Source organism: Canis lupus, chromosome 25, assembly GCF_003254725.2.
Source record: "Canis lupus dingo isolate Sandy chromosome 25, ASM325472v2, whole genome shotgun sequence".
NCBI classification, from domain to species: domain Eukaryota; kingdom Metazoa; phylum Chordata; class Mammalia; order Carnivora; family Canidae; genus Canis; species Canis lupus.
The window spans coordinates 50409524-50437336 of record NC_064267.1 but is presented as its reverse complement, the minus strand read 5'-3'; the positions used below and the strand labels follow the sequence as shown (position 1 = coordinate 50437336).

The following is a 27813-nucleotide window of genomic DNA, read 5'->3' as shown; positions in this document are numbered from 1 at the left end:
CTCGCAGGGAGATGGAGCAGGACCCAGGAGGGCGGGGATGCCCTCGGGCTCCCGGGGACACTAACAGACACCTGCGCCCCGGGGGAGTGCGCCGAGCTCCCTAAGGGCTGCAGCGCGCACGGCGGGACCCAGAGCAGCTCGGAGGGGCTCGGGGGCGGCTCCGCGGAGGGGGCTGCGGGGTGGGAGCGTGATTCCAACAGCGCAGGCCCGGGAGCACAGGGCGCTGGGACACAGCCCAGGATCCGGCCTCCCCCGGGACAGGCTGAGGCCAGGAGGGACCAGGACAGCGAGGACGCTCCTGCCCCGAGCTGAGCAGATCAGCGGCCCCGCCCGGAGCCTCCAGGCCCTGCAGACGGAGAGCTCCAGAGCTACTGCGGGGGCTGACTCCAGGGCTGCAGAGCTGGCCCCGCCACTGCGGTTATTCCTCCTGGGGCCTCACGGGGTGAACAGCCCCCACTGAGCCCTGCACCAGGCAGGGGGCTGAGCAGCTCCCCCAAGTGCTAACACCTGAAAATGAGCACAGCAGGCCCCTCCCCCAGAAGACCAGCTAGACGGACAAGTTCCAGGGGAAGTCAAGGGACTTAAAGTATACAGAATCAGAAGATACTCCCCCGTGTTTTTTTCTTTTCTTGTTTTTTTTCTTCTTTTTGATTTCTGATTCCTTCCCCCACCCCTTTTTTCACCTTTTTTTCTTTTTCTCTTTTTCTTCTTTTTTCCTTTTTTCTACCTTTTTTCTTTTTTCTTTTTTTTTCTTTCCTTCTCTCTCTCTCTTTTTCTCCTTTTCCCAATACAACTTGTTTTTGGCCACTCTGCACTGAACAAAATGACTAGAAGGAAAACCTCACCTCAAAAGAAAGAATCAGAAACAGTCCTCTCTCCCACAGAGTTACAAAATCTGGATTACAATTCAATGTCAGAAAGCCAATTCAGAAGCACTATTATAAAGCTACTGGTGGCTCTAGAAAAAAGCATAAAGGACTCAAGAGACTTCATGACTGCAGAATTTAGATCCAATCAGGCAGAAATTAAAAATCAATTGAATGAGATGCAATCCAAACTAGAAGTCCTAACGACGAGGGTTAACGAGGTGGGAGAACGAGTGAGTGACATAGAAGACAAGTTGATGACAAAGAGGGAAACTGAGAAAAAAAGAGACAGACAATTAAAAGACCATGAAGACAGATTAAGGGAAATAAACGACAGCTTGAGGAAGAAAAACCTATGTTTAATTGGGGTTCCCAAGGGCGCCGAAAGGGACAGAGGTCCAGAATATGTATTTGAACAAATCCTAGCTGAAAACTTTCCTAATCTGGGAAGGGAAACAGGCATTCAGATCCAGGAAATAGGGAGATCCCCCCCCTAAAATCAATAAAAACCGTTCAACACCTCGACATTTAATAGTGAAGCTTGCAAATTCCAAAGATAAAGAGAAGATCCTTAAAGCAGCAAGAGACAAGAAATCCCTGACTTTTATGGGGAAGAGTATTAGGGTAACAGCAGACCTCTCCACAGAGACCTGGCAGGCCAGAAAGGGCTGGCAGGATATATTCAGGGTCCTAAATGAGAAGAACATGCAGCCAAGAATACTGTATCCAGCAAGGCTCTCATTCAAAATGGAAGGAGAGATAAAGAGCTTCCAAGTCAGGCAGAAACTGAAAGAATATGTGACCTCCAAACCAGCTCTGCAAGAAATTTTAAGGGGGACTCTTAAAATTCCCCTTTAAGAAGAAGGTCAGTGGAACAATCCATAAAAACAAGGACTGAATAGATATCATGATGACACTAAACTCATATCTGTCAATAGTAACTCTGAACATGAACGGGCTTAATGACCCCATCAAAAGGCGCAGGGTTTCAGACTGGATAAAAAAGCAGGACCCATCTATTTGCTGTCTACAAGAGACTCATTTTAGACAGAAGGACACCTACAACCTGAAAATAAAAGGTTGGAGAACCATTTACCCTTCAAATGGTCCTCAAAAGAAAGCAGGGGTAGCCATCCTTATATCAGATAAACTAAAATTTACCCCAAAGACTGTAGAGAGAGATGAAGAGGGACACTATATCATACTTAAAGGATCTATCCAACAAGAGGACTTAACAATCCTCAATATATATGCCCCGAATGTGGGAGCTGCCAAATATTTAAACCAATTAATAACCAAAGTGAAGAAATACTTAGATAATAATACACTTATACTTGGTGACTTCAATCTAGCTCTTTCTACCCTCAATAGGTCTTCTAAGCACAACATCTCCAAAGAAACGAGAGCTTTAAATGATACACTGGACCAGATGGATTTCACAGATATCTACAGAACTTTACATCCAAACTCAACTGAATACACATTTTTCTCAAGTGCACATGGGACTTTCTCCAGAATAGACCACATACTGGGTCACAAATCGGGTCTGAACCGATACCAAAAGATTGGGATCATTCCCTCATATTCTCAGACCATAATGCCTTGAAATTAGAACTAAATCACAACACGAAGCTTGGAAGGACCTCAAACACGTAGAGGTTAAGGACCATCCTGCTAAAAGATGAAAGGGTCAATCAGGAAATTAAGGAAGAATTAAAAAGATTCATGGAAACTAATGAGAATGAAGACACAACTGTTCAAAACCTTTGGGATGCAGCAAAAGCAGTCCTGAGGGGGAAATATATCGCAATACAAGCATCCATTCAAAAACTGGAAAGAACTCAAATACAAAAGCTAACCTTACACATAAAGGAGCTAGAGAAAAAACAGCAGATGGACCCCACGCTCAGCAGAAGAAGAGAGTTAATTAAAATTTGAGCAGAACTCAATGAAATCAAGACCAGAAGAACTGTGGAACAGATCAACAGAACCAGGAGTTGGTTCTTTGAAAGAATTAATAACATAGATAAACCATTAGCCAACCTTATTAAAAAGAAGAGAGAGAAGACTCAAATTAATAAAATCATGAATGAGAAAGGAGAGATCACTACCAACACCAAGGAAATACAAACGATTTTAAAAACATATTATGAACAGCTATACGCCAATAAATTAGGCAATCTAGAAGAAATGGATGCATCCTGGAAAGCCACAAACTACCAAAACTGGAACAGGAAGAAATAGAAAACGTGAACAGGCCAATAACCAGGGAGGAAATTGAAGCAGTCATCAAAAACCTCCCAAGACACAAGAGTCCAGGGTCAGATGGCTTCCCAGGGGAATTCTATCAAACATTTAAAGAAGAAATCATACCTATTCTACTAAAGCTGTTTGGACAGATAGAAAGAGATGGAGTACTTCCAAATTCGTTCTATGAGGCCAGCATCACCTTAATTCCAAAACCAGACAAAGACCCTAAAAAAAATTTATAGCTATAAACACCAACTTTAAAAATAAACATCTCAAATCAATAATTTAACTTTCCATCTTAGGAAAGAAAGGAGAAAGAGAATAAAATACCTCATAGCAAATAGAACAAATAAAGGTTAGAGTAGAGGTAAAAGAATTAGAGTAAAATAATTCAGAATATAGATGATACTAACATTTAGTTCTCTGAGAAGTTTAACCGACTTGGCAAACCGTCTGCTAGATTCACCCCCAAAAAGCAGAATACTTAAATTTCTAAGATCAGAAAAAAACAGAGACATGACTTCTGATGTTATAGAATTAAAAAGTATTATAAGAACATATTGGAATATGGCATGCCAACACATTAGCTAACCTAGATAGAATGACCAAATTCCCAGAAATAGACTAACATAACTGACTCAAGGAGAAATAGAAAATCCGAGCAGACATATAATAAACCGATTGAGTCAATAGTCACGTAACATTTCTAACAAAGAAAAATTTAGGAACAGATGGCTTCAGTGGTGACTTTTACCAGTATACAAGAATTAACACTGGTACACCTCAAATTCTAAAAATTAGATGGGAGAAAACACTTCCTAATTCATTCCATAAGGCCTGTATTATTCTCATGCAAAGTGGAAACAAAGATAGTGCAAGAAAACGAGGCTACAGACAAATATCTCATATGAAGATAGATACAAAAATCCTTATCAAAATACTAAAAGCTAAATGCAGCAGAACTTCACAGGGATTATACAGCATAACCAAGTGAGAGTTATCCAGGAATACGAGAGTAGACCAATATACAAAAAAAATCACTCTATATAATACACCATAGACATGGAATTCAGGGGGAGAAACTACATGATCATCTTAGGAGATCCAAAAAAGTACAAATCATTGTGGAAAGATGAAGAGGACCCACATCAATGCGAGGATATCCCATGATCATGGACTGGAGGACTTACTAATGTCAAGATGTAGTACTCCTCATGTTTACATATAGATTCAATGTAATCCTATCAAAATCCAATTACCGTTTTATATTTCGTGGGGTTTTTTTGGCAAAAATTGACCCTAAATGGCTGAAAAAATATATGAAGAGACCAAAGTAAGAGGACTGACACTTCCTGATTTCAAAACTGACTTTGAAGCAGTGTTGTGCTTGCACGAGGATAGACATAGAGCAATGGAATAGAATCAAAATACAGAAATAAACTCACCTGTGATTTTCAACGAGGGGCCCAAGGGCACCATCCAACAGTGAAAAAAGAGTATTTTTCATAAATGTTGAGGAAAAAAGTGTATAATCCACATGCAAAAGAATGAATTAAGAGCTTTACCTCACACCACATACAAAAATTAACTAAAAATGGACAAATACCTAAATGCTTGTGCTAAAACTATAAAACTATATAGTGAGGTGAAATAGACATCAGTATCAATTATTGTGACTTGGGATTAGTCAGCAATTTCCTATATGACATCAAAGTACAGACTACAAAATAGGAGAATCAAAACTAAAATATGATAAAATAGACCAATTGAACTTCTTCTAAATTAAAATCTTGTGCATCAAAGGACACTCTCAAGACGATGAAGACAAAAATCTATATTAAGGTAAATACTTTTGACAATTGATACATATCTAATAAGGATAAAATATCCATGGAATATACAGAATTCCTCCAACTCAGCAACAAAAACACAGTCAAATGTTTAACTGGGCAAAGGGTTTGCATGGGCATTTCTCGAAAGATATATACAACTGGCCAATAAGTTAAAGAGACATTATTCAATGTCGTTAGTCAAGAGGGAACTGTGGAACAAAACCCCTATGAGGTTCCACTTTGTTTGTTAGAATGGTTACAATTATTTTTAAAGACTGAGAAGAACAAGGGTTGGTGAGAATTTGGAAAATAGAACCTTCATATCCGGCAGGTACAAATATAAGAGTGCCACAGCCTCTGTAGAAAGTAGTCTTGCCATCCCTCAAAAAGTTAGACACAGGGTTTCCCTATGACCCACCCTAATCCACATGTAGGGATATGCCCAGGAGAGTTGACAATATACGTTCACACACAAGCCTGTTCACAAGTGTTCATAGTAGCAATATTCGTAATAGCTAAAAAGCTAATGGAAGCTGAATGTCCATCAAATGGTGAAGAGATAAACAAAATGTGAAATATTCATACAGCGAAACAATATTCATCCACAAAAGAAATAAAGTTCTTGTGTGTGTGTGTGTGTGTGTGTGTGTGTGGTGAGGGGGGTGGTTAGGGAGGGAGCACACAGGTGAGCAGGAGGAGGGGCAGAGGGAGAGAAGGGGAGAGGGGGAATCTTAAGCAGAATCCAGGCCCAGCATGGAGCCCAATATGGGGCTTGACTCACAACTCTGAGATCATGAGCTGAGCCCAAATCAAGAGTCGGATGCTGAACTGACCGAACCACCCAAGTTCCCTGAAAGAAATAAAGTTCTAGTACAAGATACATCATGGATGAGCCTTGAAAAAATTATGCTAAATAAATGAAGCTTGGCACAAAAGCCTGAATATTCTGTAAATTCATTTTATAAAATATGCAGAAGAGGGACAGAAGTGCATTTGTATTTGCCAAAATATGGTTGGGAGAGGGAAGGGAGAGTGCTGATGGGAATAGGGTTTCTTTGGGTGATGAAACTCTTCTGGAACCAGAGAGATGAACGCTGTGGATACAATAAAAAATGAAAGACCATGCTTATTTGTACACTTTGAACTGGAAAAAATGTCATGTGAGCTTTGTTCCTCAATTTAAGATTTTATTTATTTTTTTTTAAAATAAATTTATTTTTTATTGGTGTTCAAATTGCCAACATACAGAATAACACCCAGTGCTCATCCCGTCAAGTGCCCACCTCAGTGCCCGCCACCCAGTCACCCTCACCCCCCGCCCTCCTCCCCTTCCCTTCCACCCGCCCACCTCCCCCCTTCCACCACCCCTAGGTCGTTTTCCAGAGTTAGGAGTCTTTCATGTTCTGTCTCCCTTTCTGATATTTCCCACTTATTTTTTCTCCTTTCCCCTTTATTCCCTTTCACTATTTTTTATATTCCCCAAATTTAAAATTTTAAGAATACAATGAAGGTGAAATAAGAACACTTACCAGCATTTTATTTTTTAATTTTTGTATAGATTTATTTTTTATTGGTGTTCAATTTGCCAACATATAGAAGAACACCCAGGGCTCCTCCCATCAAGTGCCCCCCTCAGTGCCCGTCACCCAGTCACCCAACCCTCCGCCCACCTCCCTTTCTACCACCCCTAGTTCGTTTCCCAGAGTTAGGAGTCTCTCATGTTCTGTCTCCCTTTCTGATATTTCCCACTCATTTTTTCTCCTTTACCCTTTATTGCCTTTCACTATTTTTTATATTCCCCAAATGAATGAGACCATATCATGTTTGTCTTCTCCAATTGACTTATTTCACTCAGCATAATACCCCCAGTTCCATCCACGTTGAAGCAAATCTTACCAGCATTTTAAACTGAGAGAATTTAATTGAAGCATATCAAATGGATAAAAATTCACGAGTTTATAATACTGAAAATAAAAACCCCTTCATTGGCTTCTTTGGAGTATGATGCAGAGGGAAGCCACACAGTGACCCTCACAGTGAGGAAATCAATGTTTAGAGGGATTTTTCCTTTACAGAATATTGCAACTAATAAATGAAAATTGAAGTACAGAATTTGAATATTATCATCTGATAAACCCATAATGAAACAACAAGTTTAGGTAAGATTACTTATGGCTACTGTTACTACAGGACAAGAGATGCAGCCAGGTGGACCTCTCAGTGGAAGTACACTCAACACTTATGAAATATTCCTGCCAGAAAAATCAGTCATGAGTCCGACTGAGCCTCTAGGACCTACCAGTTACTGGAAATAAAAGGAACAACAGAATACGCTAATCAACCCTACAGGGACAAGGTCAGCAAAATCTGTCGTGTGTGAGAAGCTTTGCAGGATAAACCATCTGTTTGTTCAATAAAGAAGGTGAGTAGTAATATTGAAATGAAAATAGAGGGACAGGAAGCCAGTGAATGAGAGGTTTTAGAGGCATCATGAGAACATGGAGTAAGGATGTTATGAATCCTGTTCCAAAACATACCAGAAAGGACAAATGAGTCAATCAGGACAATTGAAACACTAAATGGCAATTCTATAATATTAAGAATTCATTATTAATTGTTTAAAGATAATAGTAACATCAGAGTTGTCTTTCTTTAAAGTCTTCAATGTTTAAAGGGATTAGTTATGATGGGCTCTAGGTTGATAATATTGAAGTTGGTGGGTGCGATAGGTAATCCATTACTGCTCTAGTTTCATGTCCATGTGTTTGAGAACAGCCATAATAAAGAGAGGCATGCATCTAAACATAAATAAAATAAAACTAAGTTAAGAGAATTTGTCTCACACAGGAGGAAAAGCAGACGTGACCTTTAGATAGCAGGATACTGACCTTGAGGGTGAGGAGAGCTCAGAGATGGCATAAAGAATGAAGATTATAAAAAAGGGCCCCAATATGGATACACCTAAATAAATACAGATTTTATGCAATGCACATCAGGTTGAAAATGCAGAAAGTAAAGTACACCACACCAAAGACAGGTAATTGGGAGTAAATATGTAGAGTTGAAAGGGTTTCCTCATTGTTCAGGGAGTCAATAACTATACTAACGTAGGTTGTATTAGGTCAATAATGTAAGTTGTAATCTGTTTGCCAACCCTAACAAAAGAAAAAAAAGAGCAAATGGAAGTAAAACGTAGAGCTAATATAATAAAGGTGGAATAATACTTTTCAATGAATGTTAAAAAAAAAACGGAGAAAGAAATAAAGAGCACTAAAGAACATGGTATACATAAAGCCTAAATTTATCTGTATTATGTGAAGGACTAAACTGTCTTGTGTACAACATGATTGAAGTGAAATTTCCAATGAAAAGTTGTGTGCTAGTAGGCAGGTTGAAGAAACAAAACTTAAAAATATGCAATCGGAGAAGGACAAACATTATATGTTCTCATTCATTTGGGGAATATAAATAATAGTGAAAGGGAATACAAGGGAAGGGAGAAGAAATGTGTGGGAAATATCAGAAAGGGAGACAGAACATAAAGACTCCTAACTCTGGGAAACGAACTAGGGGTGGTGGAAGGAGAGGAGGGCGGGGGTTGGGGGTGAATGGGTGACGGGCACTGAGGGGGGGCGCTTGGTGGGATGAGCACTGGGTGTTATTCTGTATGTTGGCGAATTGAACACCAATAAAAAATAAATTTCTTATTAAAAATAATATGCAATATTAAGAGATATAAAAAGCAAACATAAAATGTTGAAAATGAAGGTGATGGGAACATACACAGCAAAATAATATTTTAGCAAAAACCACACGCCACCACAGTTACTATACTAACCAGAAAGCCGACTTCAAAGTGGAAAAACCAGCTGAGAAGAGGACACTTCACAGTGATGAGAAACATTTGGTTCCCCCGAGACGGGCAACTGTGTTAAACGTGTGAGCACCTGCCAGAAGAGTCTCAGGATATACAAAACAAAACTGGGCACTAAAAAAAAACAAAAACAAAAAAAAACAAAAAAAACAAAAAAAAAACTGGGCACTTATGGGAGAAAAGTACAAATCCACAACTATGTGAGAGATTTTAATCCCCTCCCTTGGAACTGATAGAACAATCACACAAGATGCCAACCTGGATACGGAACGTTTAGGCAGTAGCATAGTGACCATAACTTAATGGAGCACGGCACCCAACAGCAGGATGTATATTCTTTGTTTTCTTTTTCCTAAAAGGTTTTGTTTAAAGTCTAGTATAGTTAAGAGAGTATAATATTAGTTTCAGGTGTACAGTATAGTGATTCAGCCCTTCTATACAGCACCTGGTGCTCATCACGACAGGTGCACTCCTTCATTCCCATCGCCTGGAGCCCCCCGTCCCCCACCTACCTCCCCTCTCTTACCCTCAGTGTGTTCTCTGTAGTTCAGAGTGTTTTCTGCTTTGCTTCTTTCCTTTCTTCCCCTATGTTCATTTGTTTTGTTTCTGAAATTCCACACATGAGTGAGATCATATGATAATTTTCTCTGACTTCATTCACTTAGCATAGGACCCTCTATATCCATCCATGTTATTGTAAATGGCAAGACTTCATGGGTTTTTATGGCTGAGTAATACTGCATTGCATGTATATATCACCTCTTTATCAATCAGTCAGAGGATGTACATTATTTTCAAGAGTATAAAGAACATATTAACACATTGGTTATATTCTGGATTCATTGCCGCTTTCAACAAATTTCAAAGGACTGAAGGTGTAAAAAATATATTTGCGTGCAATTTATATGAAACCAAGCCAAAGGTAAATCACAAATAGAACATTTTAAAATCCTATTGTATTTTTAATTTTAAAAGTACTTCTAAGTAAGCCATGGGTGTAAACAAGAATTATGAAATATAGAAATCGCATAAGATGAGTAACAAAAGTAGTAGCTTGGATGCATTATCGTCTGTGTTTAAAGACAAATTTATGGGCTTAAGTCCATATGTAAGAAAAGTAGAAAAACAGGAAATAGTATTGGTCTAAAAATATTATAAAAATAATTGTTAATGAAATCCCAAGGTCTCATTCATTTGGGTAATATAAATAATAGTGAAAGGGAATAGAGGGGAAGGGAGAAGAAATGGGTAGGAAATATCAGAAAGGGAGACAGAACATAAGGACTCCTAACTCTGGGAAATGAACTAGGGGTGGTGGAAGGGGAGGAGGGTGGGGGATGGGGGTGAGTGGGTGGCGGGCACTGAGGTGGGCACTTGACGGGATGAACACTGGGTGTTATTCTGTATGTTGGCAAATTGAACACCAATGAAAAATAAATTTATTATTAAAAAGAAAGTTCTTTCATCCAAAAAAGAAAAAAGAAAAGAAATCCCAAGAAAATGGAAGGGAAGAAAGTAAAGAAGAAAAAAAAAATTTTTTTTTTTTTCAGGGTTGGAAGTTGTATTTTTTTTTTTTATTGGTGTTCAATCAGATAAAGGGCTAGTTTCCAAGATCTATAAAGAACTTATTAAACTCAACACCAAAAAAATTTTTAATGGCAAGATTTCATTCTTTAGTTTTTCTTTTTTTAATTAATTTATTTATTTATTCATAAAGACAGGGAGAGAGAGAGGCAGAGACACAGGCAGAGGGAGAAGCAGGCTCCATGCAGGGAGCCTGAAGTGGGACTCGATCCAGGGTCTCCAGGATCACGCCCTGGGCTGCAGGAGGCGCTAAACTGCTGCGCCACCAGGGCTGCCCAGAAAATTTATTAAATACAAAACAGACATACACCAGAGAGATGTTATAACAAAAAGTGATAATTTGGGATGACTGATCGAATAACAAGACTTTTGAGGGATGAAGGAGAAAAGGCAGAAATTACTGAGGTCGGGAATAAAAGGAGGTTATCACTGAGATCCTTGAATCGGAGTGGATCGTGACAGAGTGTTTTCATAAACTTGAAAAGTTGTGGAATTTGCAAACCACTAGAAAGATATCCCCCAACCCAAATGCCCAAATAACAAGGTTGAAGATCTGTAAGTTTCATAATTCTTGAGAAATGTGATATGTATTGTAAAATCTTTCCATGGAAAAGGTTCCAGGACTAGATGGCTTTGCAGTGGAAAGTAAATACCTTTACTATGACCAAATCTACCAAAACTGAATCTTACACAAAATCTTCAAAACAATAGAAGGAAAATTTCCATGTTATTTTATGAGGCCCATGTAATATTAATGCCAAACTCTAACAAGGATATTATAAGAAATTTTTTACAATTACACTATCTCAATCACAAGTATATAAGCAAATTTACCAAACAAAATCTGATTAAGTACCATATAAAAGTCACGGTATGCCCAACACCAAGTGTCTGTATTCCAGGAATGCATAAACTGTAGAGAGAAACCAAAGTAGACTTAAGTAACATGGTGGGATTCCAGATCCCCAAACTGGAACACTCAATATTGCAAAGATGCCAGTTCTCACCACAGTGAAGTGAGTCACTGTGATTTTTTATTGTGGAATCTGAAGAGGTGATCCTAAAACCATGTTGAATTTTGCAACACTAGTGTTTCCAAGACAGTTTTGAGAAACTGTCAAGGTGGGGGATTTGCACTATCAGCAAATAGCGAGGGGGATTTGCACTATCAGCAAACAGCGAGGGGGATTTGCACTATCAGCAACTCACAGTAGGTGTGATGAAACAATGATAGCGACAGAGGATAGGCCATCTGAGTACGGAACACAACAGAGAGCCTGGAAGTCAACTCAGTGCTTGTTAGACACCCCATTTACCAAACAGGTGGGAAGTCTATGGAAAAGTAAAAAATCTGGGTCAATTAAGAGTCATAGGCTAACCACTGAGATTTGGCTCTTACCTCATACTAGACACACAAAAGAGTCCAGGCTGAATGCAGAGTTAGATTTGAAAGCAAAATAGTGATGAGAGTAGAGGAGACCCTCCAGGTCCTCAAGCAGGAAAGTACCTCCCAAATGTCCCGTGCAGGGAGCAAAAAGGAGTAAAGCACGAAGGAAATACCTTGTGGATGGAGCTACATGAAAATTGAGAGAGTCTGCAGAGTGTGTCAAGGCAGAGCACAGCTTGGGAAGGCACACTGCAATACAGGAAGGGAAACGGACTTGTCTGCACAATATATACATAATTCTTGACCCGCAAGAATAAGACAAGCCTGTAGAAATACAGGCGAGAGACAGGTAGAAGTGATGTGCAGAGGAGAGGAGCCAAACGTGCTGGACACATTTGAAATGTGTCCTGTCCCCACGGGCTCTCTGTTACCTCTCTGATGTGACTGTTTCCTGTTTGTGCCATAGGCAACCTGGTCACACCCCCTCTCACTGCCTGTGTCCCATCATATTGCACATGTTTGTTGTCATGTCTGCCTTCCTGCAGAGCCATGAGCTCCCAGGGCTGGCCTTGATCTGCACTATTTCTGCATCCCCCACCCTGGGACCATGTCCCTTAGAAGTGTGTGCCCAGTTCTCTGGTGGGCTACTGATTTGAGCCTGAGAAATACATTTCAGGTCATGAGGGAGCCTGGTGCTGTGATCCTCTGATTAAAATGAAAATCTGTTCCTTCAGATGGAATGACCCTGATCCCAAATAGTGCTGGCCAGGGCAGGAGTGGGGTCACCCCTTCAGCTGCTGAGGCAAGCCCTGAGTGCTTCCTGTCTACCATAACTCTGATGCCCCCCTTACACACTCGGTGTCCTTCATACCCTGGACCCCTGAGGGATGGCCGCCTTGACCCTTACCTCCTCCAGGTGAGGGTCATGACTGTTGAAGGTCACACAGCCCAGTGTCTGTGCAGTAGATGATGAGGTCAGCTTGTAGAACTGTCACCTCTCCTTCTTAGCTTTGGGTTCCCATGCAATGAAGAGAGTGTTGGGAGGGGGAAGGCGAGGGTCTTGGGGTCACAGGAACTGTGTGGATGGGTGCTCCATGTTCAAGCTTCAGGAGCTCCTGGTTTCTGGTAGAAGCAGAGGAGGAAATGGCCTCAGCTCACTTCAGCTGCCACATCTTGTTGCTTCATCCAGGCAGTAGTAGTGCAAGGACGTGCACCTTGGGGTCACTGTGGTGGGAAAGTCTCTTCTCTTGAACTGCTGGGACTTGGAGCCTTGAATGGCCAATTAGGTGAGCTTGTTTGTCTTCTGGCCTCTGGAGTGCACTGGGACTCCCAGTTCTCCTGGGTACCACTGTCATCAAGCTCTGTCTGAACCTGTCCGCCCCTACACGGCCAGGCTCCAAAGCCCAGAAGTCTCTCTGGGCCTCAGGTGTGAGCAGAAGAGAATCATAGACATCATGTGCCCACCTTAATGCCCGTCATCCGGTTACCCCATTCCCTATACCCTCCACTGCAGCAACCATTAATTTCTTTCCTATATGGAAGACTCATTTTTAACAATTTTATTCAGAAGAGAGCACTTGACCTAGGCACTACCACTTAATACTTTTTTCAGGGCACAGTAATCATTGTTGGTTGTAGATACAGGGTACAGCACATCTCTAAAGCTTATTCTTTTATGACAGCAGTTTATGTTTGTTACATAATAGCTCCATCACCCCACCAGTGGCAATCTCCGTATCCTCCATCAAGGTTGCAGGACACATTGACTCCCTTCAGCACATCCTTCACATGGCCGTGTGCTTCTGGCCCAGCCTCCGCAGGGCCTCCTTCACATCCTTGTTTCGCAGACTGTAGATGAGGGGATTGAGCATTGGGATGACCAGCGTGTAGAAGACAGAGACCACCTTGCCCTGCTCCATGGACTCAATTGCTCCTGGCTGGGCATACATGACAAAGAGAGTCCCAAAAAAGAGAGTCACTGCAGTCATGTGGGAGCCACAGGTGGAGAAGATCTTGCGTCTCCCAGCTCCTGATCCCATCCTCAGGATGGTCACTGTGATGTAGCCATAGGAGATGAGGATCACAATCGTCACAGCCACTATGATGAGCCCACAGATGCCAAACAAGAGAAGTTCATTGATGGCCGTGTTGCCACAGGCGATCTGGAGCAGAGGGGGCACATCACAGAAGAAGTGGTTGATGCGGTTGGAGCTGCAGAATGGGAGGTGGAATGTGAAGCTGGTCTGCACAACAGAGTTGAAGCAGCCTCCACAGTAGGCGCCCAGCACCAGGCGAGTGCAGGCAGACTGGCACATGGTGGTGGGGTAACGCAAGGGGCTACAGATAGCCATGAAGCGGTCGTAGGCCATGACACCCAGGAGGAAGCCTTCAGTTGTGGCCAGCAGGGATAAAAAGAAAAACTGGGTGGCACATCCTGCAAAGGTGATGACCTTGGATGAGGAGAAGAAGTTGGCCAGTGCATTGGGGGCAATGACAGATGAGTAGCACAAGTCCACAAAGGAGAGGTTCTTGAGGAAGAAGTACATTGGGGAGTGCAGGCGGGCATCCAGGGTGATAACGATGATCATGAGGAGGTTACCCAGGACAGTCACCATGTACAGGGCCAGGAAAACAGCAAAGAGCAGGGCCTGGGTCTCAAGGCCACCTGCAAATCCCTCCAGCACAAAATCTTGAAAGTAGACCTTGGAGTGGTTTCCATTACTGTGGGATGGCATGAGCCTCGGTCCTCCAGAGGGGAATTGGCAGATTAAGTGGGTCAAGTTAACTTCCTGCAGCACACTATTTAGAAAGATAAACAACAACAGTCAAAAATCTGGTTAAAATATAATGGAGTTAATGGTTTAGCAAAGAATTAATAAACAAAATTCAAGATAAACGCATAGGTCCAGCGATATCAGTACTGAGGATTTCTTCTTCCCTTGATTCCTAAGTCTTTGTGAAGCAGAATCTGAAAGGCCAATTGGTTAAGCAGTGAGATTTTGCCTGTCTTGCAGGGCTAATGCTGGTAGTGGTTGGTTACTACGAACCAGCCAGGATGCATCATGGGAGTGAGTTAAATCAGGAGTATGTATGCAGCTCAGCTTCTGACCATTTCAATCATTGAAAGTATATTAAGACATGATCTGAATGCTATGCTCTAAAACCCTGCAAAAATAAACATATCAAGTTGAAGACATGTTATTCTAGACTGCAGTTGTTTTCCCAAAAAGTTTTTGTAACTACCCAGGCAGAATTAAAAAATTGAGTTCCTGCAATAAAAATTAATATTACCAGACCATAGAGAAACCCCAAGAGGTTTCAGATTTTGGAGTAACACTTAAGAAATTTTATATAAAGTTATTATTTTTAAAGAATGAAAGATGAGGGATGCCTGGGTGGCTCAGTGGTTTAGGTCCTGCCTTTATCCCAGGGCATGGCCCTGGAGTCTCAGGATCAAGTTCAACGTTGGGGTCCCTGCATGGAGCCTGCTTCTCCCTGTGCCCCCCCCATCTCTCTCTGTGTGTCTCTTATGAATAAATAAATAAAATATTTTTTAAAAAGTCCCATGGACTTTCGTCAGAGAGTTGAAACCAATAATCTTAAGATTTGTGTGGAATCACCATTTGCTTCAATGTGGATGGAACTGGAGGGTATTATGCTGAGTGAAATAAGTCAATCGGAGAAGGACAAACATTATATGGTCTCATTCAATTGGGGAATATAAAAAATAGTGAAAGGGAATAAAGGGGAAAGGAGAAAAAATGAGTGGGAAATATCAGAAAGGGAGACAGAACATGAAATACTCCTAACTCTGGGAAATGAACTAGGGGTGATGGAAGGGGAGGAGGGCGGGAGGTTGGGGTTACTGGGTGGCAGGCACTGAAAGGGCACTTGATGGGATGAGCACGGGGTGTTATTCTGTATGTTGACAATTTGAACACCAATAAAAAATAAATTTATTATTAAAAAAATAATAAAAAGATTTTTGTGGAATCAGAAAAGACTCCAAATAGCCAGGGGAATATTAAAAAAGAAAACCAGAGCTGGGGGCATCACAATGACAGGTTTCAAGTTGTACTACAAAGCTGTGACCATCAAGACACTGTGGTACTGGCACAAAAACAGACACATACATCAATGGAGCAGAATAGAGAACCTAGCAAAGGACCCTCAACTCTATGGTCGACTAATATTCAACAAAGCAGGAAAGACTATACTCTGGATAAAGCATAGTCTCTTCAATAAGTAGTGCTGGGAAAATTGGACAGTATATGCAGAAGAATGAAACTAGACCATTGTCTGACACCAGACACAAAGATACACTCAAAATGGATGGAGATCTAAAGGTAAGACAAGAATCCTTCAAAATCCTAGAGGAGAACACATTCAACACCCTTTGGAACTTGGCCATGGCAACTTTTTGAAGATCCATCCATGAAGGCAAGGGAAACAAAAGCAAAAATGAACTATTGCGACTTCATCAAGATAAGAAGCTTCTGCACCGCAAAAGAAAGAGTCAACAAAACTAAAAGATAACCTACACATAGGAGAAGATATTTGCAAATGACATATCAGATCAAGTGCTAGTTTCCAAGATCTATAAAGACTTTATTAAACTCAACAGGAAAGGAACAAACAATCCAATCATGAAATGGCCAAAAGACATGAACAGAAATCTCACAGAGGAAGACATAGACATGGCCAACAAGCACATGATAAAAATGCTCCACATCTCTTGCTTTCAGGGAAATACAAATCAAAACCACAAGGAGATCCCACCTCACACCAGTGAGAATGGGCAAAATGAACAAGATGGGAAACAACAGATGTTGGAGAGGATGTGGAGAAAGAGGAACCCTCTTGCACAGTTGGTGGGAATGTGAACTGATGCAGTCACTCTGGAAAACTGTGTGGAGGTTTCTCAAAGAGTTAAAAATAGACCTGCCCTATGACCCAGCAATTGCACTACTGGGGATTTACCCCAAAGATAGTGATGCAGTGAAATGGCAGGACACCTGCACCCCAAAGTTTTTAGCAGCAATGTCCACAATAGCCACACTGTGGAAGGAGCCTTGGTGTACAATAACAGATGAATGGATAAAGGAAAACTGGGCACTTACAGGAGAAAAGTACAAATCCACAACTATGTGAGAGATTTTAACACCCTCCCTTGGAACTAATAAAACAATCTCACAAGATGCCAACCTGGATACAGAACGTTTAGGCAGTAACATTAGTGACCATAACCTAATGGAGCACAGCACCCAACAGCAGGATGTATATTATTTGTTTTTTTTTTTTTAAAGAGTGGACTTTTGTTTAAAGTCCAGTGTAGTTAACAGGTGTACAGTATAGTGATTCAGCACTTCCATAACAGCACCTGGTGCTCATCACGACAGGTGCGCTCCTTCATCCCCATCGCCTCGACCCCTCATCACCCCCACCCACCTCCCCTCTCTTACCCTCAGTGTGTTCTCTGTAGTTCAGAGTCTGTTTTCTGGTTTGCCTCGCTCCTTTCTTCCCCTATGTTCATTTGTTTTGTTTCTGAAATTCCACATGTGAGTGAGATCATATGATAATTGTCTTTCTCTGACTTTATTTAGCATAATACCCTCTATATCCATGTTGTTGTAAATGGCAAGACTTCATGGTCTTTTATGGCTGAGTGATATTCCATTATATGTATATACCAATTCTTCTTTATCCATTCATTAGCGGATATTCATTATTTTTAAGCCATAAAGACCATATTCACACATTGATTATTGATTCACACATTGATCTGGACACAGAGTAGCTTTCAACAAACTTCAAAGGTTTGAAGGTATAATATATATTTTTGTGTAATTTAAATTAAATGAATAGTAAATCAAATAAAGCATTTTAAAATCCTCATATACTTTTTAATGTAATTATTTCTTCTATGTAAGCCATGGGTCTAAATAATATTTTTGATATTTAAAAATTGCATACGAATAACAAAAATAATGCTGCGATACATTTAAGTCCACTTTTAAGGAGAAATTTATAGGCTTAAATCCATATGTTAGAAGAAAAACAGGAAATCAGGATTTATCTGAAAATATTATAAAAAGACTAGTGAATGAAATCCCAAGGAAATAGAATGGATGGATGTAAAGAACAAGACTCATGAGGTAGGAAACACACAAGAAGATGTTATATCAAAAGGTCATTATTTGAGAGAACCGATCAAATGACAGGACTTCAGAGAGATGAAGGAGAAAAGGTAGAAATTATTGATATTGGGAACGAAAGGAGGATATCATTGAGATCCTAGATTTGGAGTGGAACATGAAAAATGTTTTCATAAACTTGAAATGTTGAAATTGTTGAAATTGGCAAATTACTAGAAATATATTACCCACCTCAACTGCCTCCCCAGTGAAGTAGAAGATAGGTGAGGTCCATACTAATTGAGAAATGTAATATGTACTATAAAATCTTCCCATGTAAAAGATTCCAGACGAGATGGCTTTACTTCTGAAAGTAAACCCTTCATGAAATATGAACAAATCTACCAAAATATTAATCTCATACAAAATCAATGAAATCATAAAGAAGGACAACCTTCCATGTTATCTTATGAGGCCCATGTAATATTTATGCCAAAATCTGAAAAGGGCATTATAAGAAAATTTTAAAAATTGTGCTATCACAATTACAAGCATATAAACAAATTTACCAAACAAAATCTAATTGAATAACATATAAAAATTACTGTCCAACACCAAGTTGTCTGTATTCCAGGAATGTATAAACTGTTGAGAGAAACCAAAGTAGATCCAAGTAACATGGCAGGATTCCAAGGTCCTAAAAGGGTACACTCAGTGTTGCATAGATGCCAGTTCTTCCCACACTGAACTGAGTCAGTGTGATCCTGGTGATTTTTTATTGTGAAATCTGAAAAGCGGATCTAAAATGCATATTGAAATTGGGAACCAAATGTTTGCAACACAATCTTGAGAAGAGAAATGAGGGGGATTGCGCTACCAGATGTGGACACATAGTAGGTGTAATAAAACAATAATGGTGGCAGAGGTTTGACCGTCTGTGGAGGGAACAGAACAGAGAGCCGGGAAGTCAACCCCGTGCTAGTCTAGACACCGCATTTACCAAACAAATCAGTAGTCTATGGAAAAGTCGGAACACCTGGGACAGTTGATAGTCATAGTCTAAACACTGAGATTTGGCTCTTTCCTCATACTAGACACACAAAACAGTCCAGGCTGAATGGAGATGTAAGTTTGAAAGTGTAAGAGTGAAGACAGTGGAGAAGACCCTCCAGGTCCTCGAGCAGGAAAGCACCTCCGAAATGTCCTGTGCAGGGAGCAAAAGGGACTAAATCACAAAGGAAATATCTTGTGGATGGAGCTACATGAAAATCGAGACAGTCTGTGGTGTTTGTAAAGGCAGAGCACAGCTTGGGAAGGCACACTGCAATACATGATGGGAAACCGACTTGTCTGCACGATATATAAATAATCCTTGACGCAAGAATAAGACAACCCAGTACAAATACAGGTGAGAGATTCATACAAGTGATGCACAGAGGAGAGGAGTCAAATGTTCTGTACACGTTTGAAAATGTGCACGATCCTGCTAATCATCAGGAGAAAGCAAGTTCCCACGTTAGACACGTCCTCCTGCACACCCGCCCAAATGTCTCAAACTAAGCAGAGGGCAGTAACCAGCGGTGTCGAGGACGGGAGCCACCGGAAGGGAGTGTAAATCAGGACACGTTTGTCATTTTCTACTGATGTGGAGGATCCCCGTCCTCACCTGTATCTTCACTTTCCCTCTGGAAGTGCGCACAGGTGCACAAGGAGACCACGGGGAGGCTGTTCTCGGCAGCGTTAGCACCATAGCTGCACTAGTGAGTTGTGGTGTGTTGTCTGGCGGAGAACTAGACAACCGTAAACAGGAAGCAGCATGATGCTGACCATGGACTGCAGCCTGAGAACAGCTGCTCATCACAGGTCAGGCTCAGGTCACTCACTCTCAGAGCCTGGGCTTCCAAGGGCAGCTGGTCCCCAAGGACCCAAGTCATCCTGTTCAAAACTGCTTGCTCAGGTCCAGGTGGAGGAGGTCACCACCAGGAGCCAGGCGGGACACTGTCCACCCTCTCCCTTGCCCATCCTGGGCTGTCACCTGACATTCTAAGTGCATTCACTGTCCTTGCCTCCTGCTTCTCACTTGTCAACTCCAGACCTTTCCAATCTCCATCTGAAAGGCCACCATGCTTTCATAATGAACTCCAGCCTGTCCATTCCCTGCTTTGTGTCCCCACAGAGCTCCCTGGGCAGAGTCACCAAAGTCTCCCTCGGGTCATGTTGCTCCCTAATGCAAATGAGTGACAGCTTCCTGACCAGCTGAGGGATCCTGGAGAGGAGCCCAGAAGGGTCTTCTCTGGTGACCTCAGCTCCAGGAGGGGACATCATGCTCCGCAATTCTCTGATTCTCTTCTTCTGTCATGAATGTCTATCTTGCCCCCTCCAATTTCTGTGTGTGACAGCTCTCCCTGCTCCCCATAGCTCTCCATCACCTCTCTGATGTGACTGTTTCCTCCTTTGAGCCATTAGCAGCCTGCTCCCCCGCCAATCACTGCCCATGTCCTAACAAATTGCAGGTGTTTGTGGTCATGTCTGCCTTCCTGCAGAGCCATGAGCTCCCAGAGATGGCCTTGGTCTATGCTATTTCTGCATCTCCCACCCTGTGGCCATGACCCTTAGAGGTGTGTGCTCAGTACTCTGGGGAGCTAATGATTTGAGCCTAAGAAATTCACATCAGGTCATGAGGGAGCCTGGTGCTGTGATCTCTGATTGTATTGAAAACCTTTTCCTTCAGATGGAATGACCTTGAAGCCCAAGAGAGTGCTGGCCAGGGCAGGAGTAGTGTCACTCCTTCAGGTGCTGAGGCAAGCTCTGAGTGCTTCCTGTCTACCATAGCTCTGATGCCTCCCTTACTTATTTTTTTTAATTTTTTTATGATAGTCACACACAGAGAGAGAGAGAGGCAGAGACACAGGCAGAGGGAGAAACAGGCTCCATGCACCGGGAGCCTGACGGATTCGATCCTGGGTCTCCAGGATCGCGCCCTGGGCCAAAGGCAGGCACCAAACTGCTGCGCCACCCAGGGATCCCTGATGCCTCCCTTACACACACTGTGTTCTTCATACCCTGGGACCCCTAGGGATGGCTGCCTTGACCCTTACCTCTTCCAGGTGAGGGTCATGACTGCTAAGTATCACACAGCCATCACCTGCTCTCCCAGGGTCTCTGAGCTCCTGGCCTTCATGTGCTGATGATAATGAAGTGTGAGCCGAGGAATGACACCCCTCCTCCTTCAGCTCTGGCTTCCCAGGCAATGAAGAGAGAGTGGGAAGGGGATAGGAGAGGGCCCTCAGTGAGGGTCCAGGGACAGTCTAGATGGGTGCCCTTAGTTCCAGATTCTAGAAGCTCCTTGTCCTGGTAGAATCAGGGGACATAATGGTCTTTGCTCACCTCAGCTTCTGAGTTTTGTTGCATCCTCCAGGCAGCAGCACAAGGACCTGTATCTTGGGGTCACTGTGCTGGGAAATTCTCTCCTCCTGCTGGCTGGGACTTGGAGCCTTAAATGGCCAATTAAGTGAGCTTGTTTGTGTTTTGGCCTCTGGAGTGCATTGGGACCTCTGGTTCTCCTGGGTACCCCTGTCCCTAAGCTTTATCTGACCCACCCTCCCCTACATGGCCAGGCACCAAAGCCCAGAAGTCTCTTGAGGCCCCAAGATGAGCAGAAGACATGAGCAGACTAAGAGCTGATTCTGTGGCCCTAAGTGTACTATCCTCCCGGGAGTGGCAAGTGTGAAGTCCTGAGCCTAAAGACATTTTCTCATGGCTTCCTACTATCACCTTAGGCGTACCATTCTTCTGTGAGCTGAAATGATCTGTCAGGAAACAATCCTCTTTGGGTTCATCTCAGTTTGTTGTGGTCCCCCGACAGCAAAGAGTGATCCACGAGTGGGAGAGGACCACCCTGAGTACATTTCTGTTCCTGGAAGAGGATCAGTTAAAGGTTGCTTTTCAAATTTATAAAACTGAAATGTGTTTGAAAAACAAGAACTTATGAAGTATTTGGCGAGCAGTGAGGATGCCTCTCTATTTACCCCAGTCACTGTCCCTACTCTGTGGAAGGGCAAGGGTTTCAACCTCCACACTACTAGGAGAGGAGGTGCTCTAGTGGTGGATGTGTCTTTCATTAATTTGTCTTTTTTTAAGAGAATAAGAGCACACCCCACAACAGGTCTGCATTTTTAAAAATCTTTTTACCAATTGCCATGTAATCATAACCTTTGTAAGATCATGACATTCTCCTTCAGGGTCTCGAGTGTACTGATGTGTGGGGGACCAGGAGTTCTTCTTTTAACTATGTGAATGGCTATTTATGATTGTACTTTTATTTTTTTTAAAGAATTTGTTTTTTTTTTTAATTTTTATTTATTTTTGATAGTCACACACAGAGAGAGAGAAAGAGAGAGAGAGAGAGAGAGAGAGAGAGAGAGGCAGAGACATAGGCAGAGGGAGAAGCAGGCTCCATGCACCGGGAGCCTGATGTGGGATTCGATCCTGGGTCTCCAGGATCTCGCCCTGGGCCAAAGGCAGGCGCTAAACGGCTGCACCACCCAGGGATCCCCTATGATTGTACTTTTAAAAATTTAATTCAGTTAGCCAATATATGCTATAGCACGTTTCAGATGTAGTTTTCAATAATTCATCAATTGAATATAACACCCGTGTTCATCACATCACAGGCCCAGCTTAATGCCCATCACCCAGTTACTCCATTCCCCAGACCCTTCTGTCCAGTAACCCTCAGTTTGTTCCAAGACTGAGGAGTCATTTCTAAAAATTTTATTCTGAAAAGAGCACTTAAACTAAGATCTACCCATAAATTAATTTTCAAGGGCACAATATATCATTGTTGGTTGTAGATAGCATATGGCATTTATCTAAAGCTTATTCTTCTTGTTTGAGAAATATGCCAGTTAAAAAAGACCTGAGCTCCCCATATGTGGCAACCTCAATATCTTCCATCAAGCATGCAGGACACACTGACTCCCTACAGCGCATCCTTCACATGACTGTGTGTGAAGAGAGCCTCTGCACAGCCTCCTTCACATCCTTGTTTCGCAGACTGTAGATGAGGGGATTGAGCATTGGGATGACCAGCGTGTAGAAGACAGAGACCACCTTGCCCTGCTCCATGGACTCAATTGCTCCTGGCTGGGCATACATGACAAAGAGAGTCCCAAAAAAGAGAGTCACTGCAGTCATGTGGGAGCCACAGGTGGAGAAGATCTTGTGTCTCCCAGCTCCTGATCCCATCCTCAGGATGGTCACTGTGATGTAGCCATAGGAGATGAGGATCACAAACGTCACACCCACAATGATGAGCCCACAGATGCCAAACAAGAGAAGTTCATTGATGGCCGTGTTGCCACAGGCGATCTGGAGCAGAGGGGGCACATCACAGAAGAAGTGGTTGATGCGGTTGGAGCTGCAGAATGGGAGGTGGAATGTGAAGCTGGTCTGCACAACAGAGTTGAAGCAGCCTCCACAGTAGGCGCCCAGCACCAGGCGAGTGCAGGCAGACTGGCACATGGTGCTCGGGTAGCGCAAAGGGCTACAGATGGCCATGAAGCGGTCATACGCCATGACACCCAGGAGGAAGCATTCAGTGGTTGCCATAAGGGAGATAAAGAAAAACTGGGTGGCACATCCTGCAAAGGTGATGACCTTGGATGAGGAGAAGAAGTTGGCCAGTGCATTGGGGGCAATGACAGATGAGTAGCACAAGTCCACGAAGGAGAGGTTCTTGAGGAAGAAGTACATTGGGGAGTGCAGGCGGGCATCCAGGGTAATTATGATGATCATGAGGATGTTCCCCAGAAGAGTCACCATGTACAGGGCCAGAAACAGAGTGAAGAGTAGCGCCTGGGTCTCCAGGCCACCCCCAAATCCCTCCAGCACAAAATCTTGAATGTAGACCTTAGAGAGATTTTCATTACTGTGGGATTTCATGAGCCTCACTCCTCACCAGGGTAATTACTGGTCCAGTATTAGCAGATTAAGCTGAATTTCTGCTGAAGTCTATTTAGGAAACATATACAACAAAAACCAAAATGTGATTGAAGGTATAAGGGAATTAATGATTTAGTAAAGAATTACTAAGCAAAATTCAATATACACAGAGGCCCAGGGATTTCCTTACTCAGTGTTTCTTTTTCCCTTGAGACATAGCCATTTTGAAGAGGAATCTGAGAGGCCAGGCGGCCTAGCAGTGAGGTTTTGTCGGACTTGCAGAACTGATGCTGACAGTGGTTGGTTACTAGGGACAGGCAGGTTGCACCATGGGAGTGAGATAAATCAGGAGTTGGAATGCAGCTCAGCTTCTGACCATTTCAATCACTGAAACTGTATCAAGATGTGATCTGGGTGCTAGTGCCTCTGACACCTTGAAAAAATAAACATATCTCCAGAGGAAGACACATCTTAGATGGCAGATATTATCTATAAAAGTTCTGATTAAATAATGCCAGACAGGGTCGCCTGGGTGGCTCAGTGGTTGGGCACCTGCCTTCGGCCTAGGTCATGATCCCAGTATCCGGGAATGAGTCCCGCATCAGGGTCCCTGTGAGGAGCCTGCTTCTCCCTCTGCCTGTGTCTCTCATGAATAAATAAATAACTCTTTAAAAAAAAATAAATAATGCCAACCGAATTTAAGTATTGTATTATGAACTTAAAGAACAGAAGCAATAGAAAAACCAAAAGAGTCTTTGGTTTTGGAGTTAGCACACATGAACTTTAAATTAAAGTTATTAAAAGATGAGACTAAGAATTTTAGCAGAAATGTGGAAGCTCTCTCATTCAGAATAGAAGGAGAGATAAAGAGCTTCCAAGACCGGCAAGAACTGAAAGAATATGTGACCACCAAACCAGCTCTGCAAGAAATTTTAAGGGGATCTCTTAAAATTCCTCTTTAAGAAGAAGTCCAATGGAACAATCCACAAAAACAGGGACTGAATAGGTATCATGATGACACTAAATTCATATCTTTCAATAGTAACTCTGAACGTGAATGGGCTTAATGACCCCATCAAAAGGCGCAGGGTTTCAGACTGGATAAAAAAGCAGGACCCATCTATTTGCTGTCTACAAGAGACTTATTTTAGACATAAGGACACCTACAGCCTGAAAATAAAAGGTTAAAAAATTTAAAGACAGTTGTTTTAAAACTAATATTTATTGTAGGTTTTTTTGTTTGTTTGTTTACAGACAGACAGTGAGAGAGCTTGTGCACAGGGGAAGGAGCAGAGGAAGAGGCAGACAGCCCCAGTCAGACTCCACGTTCAGTGGGGAGCCCAATGCAGGGCTCAATCTGATGACTTTTAGTTTCTGACCTGAGCCAACATGAAGAGTCGGAGCTTAGCCAACTGAGCCACTCAGACACCCCCGTATTGTAGGATTTCATACGTATATAGAAATAACATATATGAAAGAATGGGTTAAAGAATGGGAGGGGAGAAATAGAAGTATGCTCTGAGAATGTTATTACTTTATACATAAATGGTTATGGATTAGTTGAAAATAGACTACTAGATTAAAGATGCATATTATAAATGCTAGTGCAACTGCTAGGTAAACACAAGAACATATAGCTAAAATGCCAATAGTAGAAATAAAATTGAATTTAGTAACATGCTAGATTATTCCATAATAATGTGAAAGGAAGAAAAATAACAAAGAGTAGAAAGAAAAACTGAAAACCATGGCATATTGGCATATATAAACCAATCATATTTGATAATTACATTAAGTATAAATGTAGGAGAGGTGATGGTTACAAAGGTATAGCATCAGAGAAATTTTGGGGGGAGATAGAACTATACTGTACCTTGATTGTGGTAGTGGTTATTTAACCCTGTGGATTTGTCATAAACACATGAACTAAGAAATTGAATTTTTCTTTATGTATTTAATTAAATAAATTAAAAAAGAAAGCAATGCTTAACATCATTAATTGTCTGGGAAATGCAAAATGAAGTTGCAATGTGAGGGTGCCAGGGTGGCTCAGACTCTTGATTTTGGCTCAGGTTATGATTTCAGGCTCATGAGATCGAGTCCCAAGTCTGGCTCCACACTCAGCAAGGAGTCTGCCTGGGATTCTGTGTCTCCCATCTGTCTCTCTCCCTTCTCTCCCAAGCTCTCTCCATCTCTCAAAATAAATAAATAAACATTTAAAAATAAAAAAATAAAAAATAAAATGAAATAGACAAATTGATCTTGCACATTGAAGGACACTATCAAGAAGATGAAACAAAACCCATATGGAACAAAATTTTGACAAATTACATAACTCATAGGAATCTAGTATCGATGGAATACACAGAGCTTTTCCAACTCTGCAACAAAAATAGAGTCAAATTTTAAAATGGCCAAGACTTGCATGGACATTTCTCCAAAGAAAATGTACAACTTGCCAATAAGTATAAGAGAAGATACTCAATGTCATTAGTTGTTAGGGAACTGTGGGTCAAAACCACCATGCGATTCCACTTTGTTAGTTAGAATGGCTACAATTATTTTTAAAGGTAGAGAAGAACAAGTGTTGGTGAGAATTTGGACATTAGAACCTTCACTCACTGCCGGTACAAATATAAGAGTGGCACAGCCTCAGTAGAAAGTAGTCTTGCCATCCCTCAGATAGACACAGGGTTTCCCTATGATGCACCCTAATCCACATGTAGGTATGTGACCAAAAGAAATGACAATACATGTTCACATGAAAGCCTGTACACAAATGTTCATAATAGCAATATTCATAAGAGCTAAAAGTAAATGGAAGCCAAATGCCCATGAAATGGTGAAGAGATAAACAAAATGTGAAATATTCATACAGTGGAACAATATTCATCTAGAAAAGAAATAGAGTTCTCATGTGTGTGAGGGGGGGTCTGAGAGGGAGTGTACAGGTGAGCTGGGAGAGGGGCAAAAGGAGAGAAGGGGAGAGGGGGAATCTTAAGTAGGATCCATGCCCAGCATGGAGTCCAATATGGGGCTTGACTCACAACCCTGAGATCATGACCTGAGCCCAAATCAAGAGTCCGATGCTGAGCTAGGTGATCCACCTGGACCCCCAAAAGGTATTCCTTGATCTCCTATGATCTACTACAAGACAGAACACAGATGAGCCTTGAAAACATTATGTTGAGTAAATGAAGCTTGACACAAAAGCCTGAATATTCTATAAGTCCATTTATATAAAATGTGCAGAAGAGGGACAGAAGTGCATTTGTTTGCCAAGATATGGTTGGGAGAGAGGGAAGGGAGAGTACTGGTTTCTTTGTGTTATGAAACTCTTCTGGAACCAGAGAATTGAACACAGTGGATATAATAAAAAAAATGAAAGGCCACACTTGTTTGTACAATTTGAACTGGTAAAATTGTGACTTTCATGCCATGAGAGGATCATTCCTCATTTTAAGTTTTAAAAATAATAAATAATGAAGGTGAAATAAGAATACTCACCAGCACTTTTAAATTGAGAAATTTAATTGAAGGACAAAAATATTATAAAAATTCCACGAGTTCATGTTAAGAAAAAGTCCCTTCTTCTTCTTTGGCTATCTTTAGAAGGTGATGTTGAGGAAATCCACACAGTGACCCTCACAGTGAGGAAGTAAATGTTTAAAGTGATTTTTCCTTTAAACAATCCTGCAACTAATAAATAAAAATTGAATTATGGAATTTGAATATTATCATCTGATAAACCCATAATGAAACAAAAAGTTCAGGTAAGATTATTCATGGCCACTAATATTACAAAACAAGAGATGCAGCCAGGAGGACCTCTCAGTGGAGGTACACACAACACCTATGAAATATTCCTGCCAGAAAATCAATTATGAGTCAGACTGAGTCTTTAGACCTACCAAATTACAGGAAATATAAGGAGCAATAGAAT

At 41.7% G+C, this 27813-nt stretch overlaps 5 protein-coding genes and 1 long non-coding RNA gene across 13 annotated transcripts in view; 1 reads left to right on the top strand and 5 right to left on the bottom strand.

Annotated features, from left to right (window-relative positions):
* Positions 1-9046, bottom strand: part of LOC112670012 (olfactory receptor 12-like) — a 35003-nt gene extending 25957 nt beyond the window's left edge. Inside the window, exon 1 of the mRNA XM_035716471.2 lies at positions 8787-9046. The gene's annotated coding sequence lies outside the window, so the exon portion shown is untranslated. The remainder of the gene's footprint in view (positions 1-8786) is intronic.
* LOC112670013 (olfactory receptor 12-like) overlaps positions 1-12841 on the bottom strand; it is a 50849-nt gene extending 38008 nt beyond the window's left edge. The window contains exon 1 of the mRNA XM_049100853.1: positions 12701-12841. The gene's annotated coding sequence lies outside the window, so the exon portion shown is untranslated. The remainder of the gene's footprint in view (positions 1-12700) is intronic.
* LOC125753594 (uncharacterized) overlaps positions 1-27813 on the top strand; it is a 53592-nt gene that overhangs the window by 4784 nt on the left and 20995 nt on the right. The window contains exon 2 of the long non-coding RNA XR_007405740.1: positions 7139-7370. This is a non-coding gene — a long non-coding RNA (uncharacterized LOC125753594). The remainder of the gene's footprint in view (positions 1-7138; positions 7371-27813) is intronic.
* Positions 1-27813, bottom strand: part of LOC125752110 (olfactory receptor 12-like) — a 40300-nt gene that overhangs the window by 5645 nt on the left and 6842 nt on the right. The window contains exon 1 of one of the 2 annotated variants that reach the window (XM_049100848.1): positions 12701-12836. The exons of the other annotated variant lie outside the window; for it this stretch is intronic. The gene's annotated coding sequence lies outside the window, so the exon portion shown is untranslated. Of the gene's footprint in view, positions 1-12700; positions 12837-27813 lie in introns of those variants that run through there. 2 annotated transcript variants of the gene reach the window in all.
* The window catches only part of LOC112670011 (olfactory receptor 12-like), a 21411-nt gene continuing 6935 nt past the window's right edge, over positions 13338-27813 (bottom strand). Inside the window, exons 1-2 of one of the 2 annotated variants that reach the window (XM_035716458.2) lie at positions 21026-21255; positions 13338-14592 (exon numbers count right to left, since the gene is read on the bottom strand). In XM_035716458.2, coding sequence (XP_035572351.2) covers positions 13578-14592; positions 21026-21045 — 1035 coding nt within the window. In that variant the 5' untranslated portion in view covers positions 21046-21255 and the 3' untranslated portion in view covers positions 13338-13577. Of the gene's footprint in view, positions 14593-21025; positions 21256-27813 lie in introns of those variants that run through there. The other variant, XM_035716462.2, reaches the window with a different exon arrangement.
* The window catches only part of LOC125752127 (olfactory receptor 12-like), a 24220-nt gene continuing 19092 nt past the window's right edge, over positions 22686-27813 (bottom strand). For 3 of the 6 annotated variants that reach the window (XM_049100861.1, XM_049100855.1, XM_049100860.1), the window contains exon 2: positions 22686-23939. In XM_049100861.1, coding sequence (XP_048956818.1) covers positions 22923-23870 — 948 coding nt within the window. In that variant the 5' untranslated portion in view covers positions 23871-23939 and the 3' untranslated portion in view covers positions 22686-22922. Of the gene's footprint in view, positions 23940-24060; positions 24304-27377; positions 27570-27813 lie in introns of all 6 variants that reach the window. The other 3 variants (XM_049100857.1, XM_049100859.1, XM_049100858.1) reach the window with 3 other exon arrangements.